Genomic DNA, 8,606 nt, shown 5'->3' with positions numbered 1-8,606 from the left:
TGATCAATTTATTTTGTTCAAGTAAAAGGAGATAGTTGGCTCAATCACGTTTTCAGCAGCCATAAACAACACGTGATCGTAAATCTCCGCACACGGCCGAAAACAGCGGCACCAAACGCGAGCAGTTTAGCTCGTAGTTCATCAAACTTGTTCGTATGTGGCTCGAATAAAGGCTGAGAAGTTGCGTACGCAAACCAGAGCGATGACACTCTTCTACTTGCCCGGCACGGCGAGCCTCCTGGAGGAGCTTGACAAGAAGTTGCTGGTCTTCCTGCGCGACGGTCGCACCCTCATCGGCTACCTGCGGAGCATCGACCAGTTCGCCAACTTGGTTTTACATCAGACCATCGAGAGGATACATGTGGGCAAGCAGTACGGCGACATTCCGCGGGGCATATTCGTCATACGCGGCGACAACGTGGTGCTGCTGGGCGAGATCGACGAAGAAAAGGAGAAGGACGTCGACCTCGAGGAAGTGAGCGTCGAGGACATACTCGAGGTGCAGCGAATCGAGGCAGACGCCAAGCAGGAACTCGAAAAGCAAAGGGCCAAGGCCATGAAAGACCGAGGGCTCCACTACCACGTCGAGATCACCCACGACGACTACTAACTAGCCTGTCCGCGCGCGTTGGTGCTTGCGTTCCGTGCGACCCGGCAAACCAGCCGGCGCAGAAAACGTTCTTGTGCAGTGTGCCATCGTGGACCTGTCTGTTTTTCATTTCGAGCTACAGAGCACGTGTAGTAGCATGCTTGTGATTTAAAAAGGTGCTGTTGTTTCATTCATCCGAATAAAAAGATCTCTCAAACCAATGCTCAAACGGAAGGTTTTTGACAAGTGGCATGCCGTTCTATCTCTGGGCGGGCACAAACTTGTGTCGGCGCAGAATACGAACTCAAGGCCGGTTCTCTACAGTTACACTTCTTTCTGCGCGTGTCGCGGGGTTAGGTGTCAAGTCAAATATTCCTGGAGGCAGAAAAGATGCCTTTACCAGGTAATGCGGCGACGTAGTACACGGGCCGCGGCTCTGCGCATGTCGCCATGGTCATCGTCATCATCGCCGGCCAGAAAAGTTCCTGCGGCTGTTTACGTGCGCCTTGTCTCGTTTCTCGCAGCTCGGAGCGTCCCGCGGGCGGCATCGCCGCGGTACGCGTTGACATAAGGCGCTGCTCGATGCCTCCATGTCCGGGTGCCAGCCTCTCCACGAACTCGCTGCCCAACGCGACGTCTGTCCGATGACAGCGGCCCACGATGTCCGCCGTCAGGAAGAAGTCGACCGCCGACCCAAAAAGCATCGGCCCGTCTCTCTGCGTCACGGAACTCGTTCAGGTAATTTAAGGTGCACCATCGAGATCGTTTTGCAGCTCGCACATATACGCCTGTTCTCTGCGGGCGGACTTTTACACGCCCGCGGTGTTGGCGGGCTCCGTTGACCGCGCCGCCGATAGCGGGTCTTGACAGATGCATCTCTGTCCTCCTCGAATTGCAGTTGACTCAGCTGGGCATTCCGCTGGAGCACGTCACATGGCCCCGAGTGACGATCACCCCGAGCCAGTGGCTCTGCATACGCCACACCATGACCTGCCGAAAGTGAGTTCACAGCTGGCGAGCGCGCGCATCCCGTGTCTACCGACGGCGCCGGCACGCTGTGTACTTGCATCTGTGACATTTCTGGCTTGCGTCCAACGTCGAGACGTTTACAGCTGGCTGCAGCGAAATGCTCTAAACTGGGTTTTGCGGGGACCTGAAATGCATACAGAGCCCAAAATGGTTGTGGCAGCCTGTTGCTTTTGGGATATGCGTCAGGGAAATAATCCTACGCACATATCAGAACACTGGCTTAAAGGACAAGGACATTCGAAGTAGCTTTGCTCACTGCCATCCTTCAATTCCTTGTCCCACACGCAGACATGTTCACAACTGCAGAAATTCCTCTGCTTTCACTCAGGAGAATCTAGAAGCATGCACATATCCTTGGTGCCAGCTGTCAACAGGTATTGAAGTAGCCAGTTTTCATATGTGGGCCCTTCAGACTTACTGAGCCTCCCACTTGGCTGTTCGCAGCAGTGCATCCACCAGTGCAGACAGGTGCTCTGTGGTGACCGTGTTCAACCCACAGCGGTCTGTGCCACAGACTTACAAGGTCGAGGCACGCTGCGCCAAATTGAACCCGGACAAGCCTCTTCTAGCCATCACAGGTGAGCACTGCACCTCATATCTTCGTGGTTATGGAATTGGTTGTGGAACTGTCGAAGGCCCATTCACTTTGGAAGGTGAAGTGCAAGGCGATTGTGGGGGCAAGGAGGACTGAAGAGTGATATCACTGAGCAAACTGTGCACACTTCAAGAGAGGAGTACGGTAAGACAAGGTGCTGACCTCCAACTGGACCAAACACGGTAGCAGCTGCTGATTGAGCACATGACACTTTTTCACAATTAAGTGCAGCTTAGAAGCACGAATGAAGCCTGTGTAGTGCACTTGGGGTTAGTGCTTCACCTTATTATGTAATTTTTTTCTAGAAGAACCACTGCGGCACAAAAAATTACGGCTCCTTGGCTGCTGCCATTGTCAGTGTGGCATATACCCATTGTGTCACCTTGTCATTTGGTGCCACTTTCACTGTTGTCATTCATGGGGTGGAAAAGTAAGGCCCAGTCATACTTTGTATAAATGAGCGTTCGTCTGCTTATAGAATTTGATAAGTATAACCCTTGCAGTTTTTCAAATGTGCTCCAGTGAACATCTGAGCCAAGTATAGTTGCTGAACGAACAGCGGAAGACCTACCACCTTGCTGCAACAGTTTCCATCTCCTGTCCTATATTCTTTATGATATTAGCTGGGGCAGTGTTTAGATGGCAGCTGATAGCAACACAGATTCATTCTTTGCCACCAATGGGAAGGGGGGATGGAGTGCAGCAAAAGCTGGCTGAGGTAGTTTGGTGGGTTGTGTAATAGTAGCTAGGTTGTACACACTAGAAAAAAAGAAAAAGGAATATGTATACAGCACACTCACTGGGCAGAGCATTGCAAGCACCTTGCAGTGCCAATGCTGGTGTGTAGCCTCCAGTACAGTCGGGGTGATGAGAGGAGAAGAAAATATTTAGAAGCTGTGAAGGGCAGTTTTCGATCACCAATAACTCCAATAATACAGACTGCATTCAAGAAGTTCCTGGGCTGAATGATTTCTCTGAGAGTGACCTTTCATTGTTTTGGAAGTTTATAAAATGTGTTTCAGACCAAATTCACGTCCTGTATTATTACATTAGCCCGCATGGCTCAAATATGCAGCACTGTTTAGACCCACAGCTGGCAGTCAGCTGGGGCTTTTAGATAATTTTTAACTATTGCCTGCAGGAGCAGGAAGAAAAAAAAAAACCAAATCACTGTTTTCTGCACTAAAAAGGATACGCTGAACAAATATAAATGTACATCAGTCGCTGAACAAATATAAATGTACATCAGTGTGTATTGGTGTACATTGACATGTTGTGTGGGCACCTTGCACTGACATCATGCGCTCTCGCATGTAAAAAAGCCATGAGAGAGGTGACCAAAATGTACACACCTTAGCACTGTTTAATAGTGCACGTTTGGTGTGGATACGCTGAACAAATGTAAATGTACATCAGTGTGTATTGGTATACATGTTGGCGGGCACCTACATTGATGTCGCATACTGTCACGTGCAAAATTTTGGAGACCATGAGAGAGGTGGCCAAAACGTACACGCCTTAGCGCCTTTTGTTAGTGCATGTTCGGTGTTGCAATGCATGCATGTGTGTCATTTCTTAATTGCTGACGGGCTGCTTTGGCCTCCCGTCTGAGGCGTGCAGCTGTGTGATGGAAAAGAGTTGCTGGTTTAGCACCCATTCGACTGTGGGCTACTGCGCTTTCATCACAGACTGTGCACACTCAGAAGTGACTTGGCCGTTGAAGGGGCACCTCATGACTCTTGCTCTGAACTGTCCGCGAAGCAGCAGGCTGGTGGATAAGGCCCCAGTGCACAGAGGCACTGCACTGTTCTTATCACCAGACATGCTGTTGTCAGATAGCATTGTTAGTCTCTTCAAGGGCTGTTTTTGTGATGTCTCCTCTACAAGGTTGCCACCATACCTTAGTGGTACTCAGATCTGTTGTGAGCTGTATGCACAAAATTCAAATCGGTTTGGGTACCTATGTAATTGTCTGTGTTGGTATCAAAACAAAAATCATTCGCCTCTTGTACTTCTGAAGTCACCTGAGTGTACGTGTATTCCCTAGGTGTTTAATGAATTAAGCAGAAATTGCTTTAGTTTTGCGCTGAATGAAAAAAATGTGAAACCTCACAATGCGTGTTTACTTTCTATCCTTTTGTGCAGAAAAATGAAGCACAGAATTACTAAAGTACCATAAACGAAAATTGACAGCTTTTCTGCACTTTTCATTGTTGCAGGACCCATCTGGAAAAAAGCAGGAGCGTTTCAGTTTTTATTTGTTCACGGATAGTGGATGGTTGAGTGATACCACTTACTTGTAACATTAAAGCTATGAAAATGAATGCATTGCATTTTATTGCATTTTGTATGCCTGTAGTAATCAGTCAATTGATTGGCCTTTATTTCTGGTGCCCAGAAACAACCACAGGGTCTTGGTACTGGTACACCAAGCACAGAACAATATCATGTCTGCAAGGCATATCAATGAAGACAAAAACATCAGAGACTAGCAAAAAGGGCAACAAAAATAACTAGTGCAGCAGGCATTGGCACCTGACCGGAGCTTAGCGCAAGGCACGAGGTAAAGAGGCCAAAGAGAGAAAATAAGAAGAAGTCAATATAAAGTGAAAATTTTTATTCCTCTTGACTTGGGCTTAAAAACAAGGAAATCGCACGAAGAGGGCGAGAAGAGGCCGTTGTGTGCACTATCAGAACCGCAAACAATTTTAGAAAATCGTGTCCTTTTGCTCTTGTAGTGTGCACCTCTATTCAAGCCTACATTGGGGAAAGGTACCATTTTTGTTCTTTTTTAGCTTTAAGAAAGCAGTATCAACGCAGTGATTACAAATGTGTTTCTCTTTTTCCAAAGTTCATAAATGCTCTCAATACATAGTAACCGTCAATTTGTCGCAATGTTTTCTTCCTTACTATAGGTATTCTGCATTTCATATTGTGATACCTAGATGTGAGAACACATCTACATACTACAGGACTTTGCTTAGAAAGTTTTTAACTGTCTCGTTAAAGTATCGAGCATAACGAAGAGTAATTATGGTAAAAATTGAATACTTTGCCTTTTACTTGCCATTTGAAAAAGACCTGGACCTTTTTTGGTTTCTTCAGAACATTAATTTGCAAGTGAAGCAAAAAAAGAAAGAGCACATCAAGTGCACTTGCAGTGGGGACAGTTTCTTCTTTTTCTATTCAGATTTCTGGTGAAAACCTCTAGCACATCATGTCCCCTGTTGAGTCAGTGCATCTGGACCATCTCCCTTTGAAATCTCCTCCGTGTCTATACCGCTTGCTCAGTGCAAAGCTTTGAGTTCAGTCTGTGGCCCTTTCTGCCTGCGTTCTGTACGAACCACTGAGCTGTGCCGTCTGCACTGCTTCCCATGTCATGGCTTTGGCGCAGACCAGTCAGCGCTGTACCTGTACAGCACACGCACCAAGAAGCTGCTGCACAAGAGCCGCCTGGAACGGGAGCTGGTCTACTGGTCCTGGGTCAGCCCGTCCACACTGGGCCTAGTCACCAGAGACGCTGTCTTCCACTGGGACTGCTCCTCTGGTGAGTCATTGATGCGAGGCCAGGTGTTGGGGCATAAAGTGTGAGGCCAGGGAATGTTAACATACTAATGTTCACAATAGAAACCAATGGTGGGTTTGTCCAGAGACCCGTGCCGCGACTATGCATGCATTTACCATCACTCAGAATGCAAATGACAAAACGATGTGATGGCAGCTAACCATCGTGGTGCTCCTGCCTCTGTTCGTCGTAACCGAAGAATGTTTGTCTTAACCCTTTCAGGCGCTTTGTACACAATTGTGTGAGCGGCAAACTTACAGCTTTTTCTGAGAAAATGGGGCACTTAACAGTGATTTCATTATTTCAGTCAAATTGAGCACCCTTCTTGTTGCAAATAAGTTGCTTTTTTTTGTACCATGTAGCGAACGCAGTAAGTAATATTTCACATAACAGTGAGCTAGGTAGCACTTTGTCCACCGTTCTTATGCAGAAAGACTTTGCCGCGACTGAAAACATCGACGATTTTTGCTTAGTTTCGAGGGTAATGGGCATCTTCGAAACACAAAGTGATTCCATGATCCCTAGGGTGCTTACCTGACGCACGAGAACATTTCATTGTTACTGTTCCTAACAAATCTGACACTTTGTATGAAATTCTCCACATCGTTGTAAGAACTAACGTGCTGGTCTTTCACATTCAAAAACTAACAAATTCCTTTTCTTGAGACCTGAATATACTACTTAGGTGAAAAAATAATGGATTTCAGTCGAAAACAAAAAATGGCGCCTGAAAGGGTTAACTGAAGGACACACGAAGCAGTTCGTCTTAAAGCGTTTTTTTAACATTGGGTCTGTGGGAGACCTTCCAAGTATTCTCAAATAGTTCGCCTTATCCGGGAATTCTTCTTAACCATGTTTGTCTTAACAGTAATCTACTGTATACCTGTTAAACAAGCCCATGTCCTACTTAAAAATCAACCATTTCAATGACAATTTGAGTAACGGTCATGGTTGCTATGGCCTTTACAGGCCACAACTGCAGGCTGTGAGAAAAACTAGTCACTTTAGCAGTTTCTGCATAACTCCTGGCTCTATGTGTGGGTGCATGAGGCCTGCTTGTGATACGGTGAAATTTGCTTTGTCTCCGGATTCCAGCCCCAACACAGCCAGTGTTCATGTTCACGCTTCATGAGCGCATACGCAACACAGAACTGGTGAGCTACATTGCGGACCCAGGTCTCAAGTGGCTGGCAGTCACGGGGCTCTTTCAAGAAGTGAGTATTCAGCAATGCTTCTCTTTGTCACCGTTCTGGGCCAAGTCTTAGCTGGGCTGTGTTACCAGAAATTATGAGGAAGAATGGTCTTGGCTTTGCAAAATAAGTGCATAACATTCCTTGGGGGTGGGGGGGTGACATTTTGATGCTGCACTGCCAGACTGTGAATTTCAGTGTTCATTGAGTAGTGAGCACACAGTCCAATAGGTGGCACTAGTTGCAGCAACATCTGAGCTTCTGTGCAATGCTCAGTCATTCCAAATGATACGGCCACATCATCCTCATTGAAGGAAAGAAAATGAAAGGAAGCAGTTATAAAGCAACAGTTGCATGTTCAAATAAGTGCTGTTCTTAATTGAAAGTTTGTTCAGAAAAAGCTATTCAAATAGTACTTTACCATTGGGTGCTATCCTCAGACAACAATGACAGGGCGAAGATGGGCAGTGACGTCACTTGCTTCAGAAGCATTCATTTTTTATTGATGAGGCTGCTGCAAATCAGTAAACATTTTTGTCGTGTTCATGGCTGCTGTCATTGCAGCAATCTGGGGGTATTCTTAATCTTGGTTGCCTCAAAGCATGCCAAGAGGCTGAGACGAGCTAAACTCAAAGCTATACAGCCGATCGTGGGCATGGCATGCAACAAAAGCAGTGTTGGTAGGGTTGGCTTGTTTATATCTGGCAGCCTGAATAAATACTGCTGAATAAATATTACTTTGTGAACTGTTTAATGTGCTATATCTTCCAGTGTATAAGTGACACTCCCCTGCAAATGGCAGTTTTTCTAAAATAAAAACACACATAAGTCTAATCAGAGTATAAGATGCACCTCTTCATTTGGTAAGCACTATAGAAACGTGCTGAGGATCCCTTTGTTAGAAAGTGTAGTTAAAGGGACACTGAGGAGAAATTGAAGATGGCTTCTATCGATAAATTACCCGCTCCTGATTACAAAAACTCCACTAATACTGACAACAAAGCTCTTGTAACGTAGAAAAGAGCAAGAACCAAAATACAGGTATCGCCGCCACAGGCCAAACTCGCAAGTACGAGAAGCCACGAATCACTGAGGCTGACAAACGAAGGTTGCGCAGTTGAATACTGAAGTAAGTTTTGTTTTGAAACCAATAGTGCGCTTTTATCACAAAAGGAAGACCGACAAAAGACAACCTGAATGTTGTAAGCGAAGAAAATCAATACTTAGCGGCGCCACAGGCGGCCAGATGAGTTTCGGTATATCATGGCGCTTCGCGTCTATGCGCTCTGCATGCCCGCGTGATTTCGTTTCTAACGCACCTCGATTTACAAGCACGGAACAGCAGAGGAACTCCAAATGCCACTCCAAATGCTAGTTAACTTTTGAAGGAGCCTGTTAAAGTTGCTCAGATGATTGCCACGGTCAATGAAAAACTATGATGGCACGATTTTCGGTGGTCGTACAAGTCAGTTTGCAGTGCAAAAAGCACCTTGAGTCTTCGTACGCTCGCCATGTACCCTCGCCCGGCGAAACGTTCCCGGTTGTGGTAGTAACCTTCCAACTACTTGACGCTCTGCGGGCTGAGGTCGCTGAAGTGCAGGCCGAAGTTATTAGGCACTTTTAGCATACTGTGTACCG

At 46.4% G+C, this 8,606-nt stretch overlaps 2 protein-coding genes across 3 annotated transcripts in view; both read left to right on the top strand.

Moving 5' to 3' along the window:
• Nucleotides 1–53: 53 nt before the first annotated feature.
• On the top strand, nucleotides 54–810 carry LSm1 (U6 snRNA-associated Sm-like protein LSm1). Its single transcript, XM_089572750.1, has one exon. The coding sequence runs from the start codon at nucleotides 203–205 to the stop codon at nucleotides 608–610; it is 408 nt and encodes a 135-aa protein (XP_089428876.1). The 5' UTR covers nucleotides 54–202; the 3' UTR covers nucleotides 611–810.
• A 156-nt stretch (nucleotides 811–966) lies between these two features.
• LOC149361624 (clathrin heavy chain 1-like) overlaps nucleotides 967–8,606 on the top strand; it is a 28,243-nt gene continuing 20,603 nt past the window's right edge. Inside the window, exons 1-5 of one of the 2 annotated variants that reach the window (XM_089572749.1) lie at nucleotides 967–1,327; nucleotides 1,488–1,588; nucleotides 2,066–2,196; nucleotides 5,608–5,760; nucleotides 6,874–6,992. In XM_089572749.1, the coding sequence (XP_089428875.1) occupies nucleotides 1,250–1,327; nucleotides 1,488–1,588; nucleotides 2,066–2,196; nucleotides 5,608–5,760; nucleotides 6,874–6,992 (582 nt within the window). In that variant the 5' untranslated portion in view covers nucleotides 967–1,249. Of the gene's footprint in view, nucleotides 1,328–1,487; nucleotides 1,589–2,062; nucleotides 2,197–5,607; nucleotides 5,761–6,873; nucleotides 6,993–8,606 lie in introns of both variants that reach the window. The other variant, XM_089572748.1, reaches the window with a different exon arrangement.

Source organism: Amblyomma mixtum, chromosome 2 (assembly GCF_055824585.1).
Source record: "Amblyomma mixtum isolate Tamu chromosome 2, ASM5582458v1, whole genome shotgun sequence".
Taxonomy (NCBI): domain Eukaryota; kingdom Metazoa; phylum Arthropoda; class Arachnida; order Ixodida; family Ixodidae; genus Amblyomma; species Amblyomma mixtum.
This window is presented reverse-complemented; position numbering and strand designations above follow the sequence as displayed.

Bases quoted from the DNA above. Each gene is read 5' to 3' on its own strand.
- LSm1 (XM_089572750.1), top strand. From the start codon at position 203: ATGACACTCTTCTACTTGCCCGGCACGGCGAGCCTCCTGGAGGAGCTT.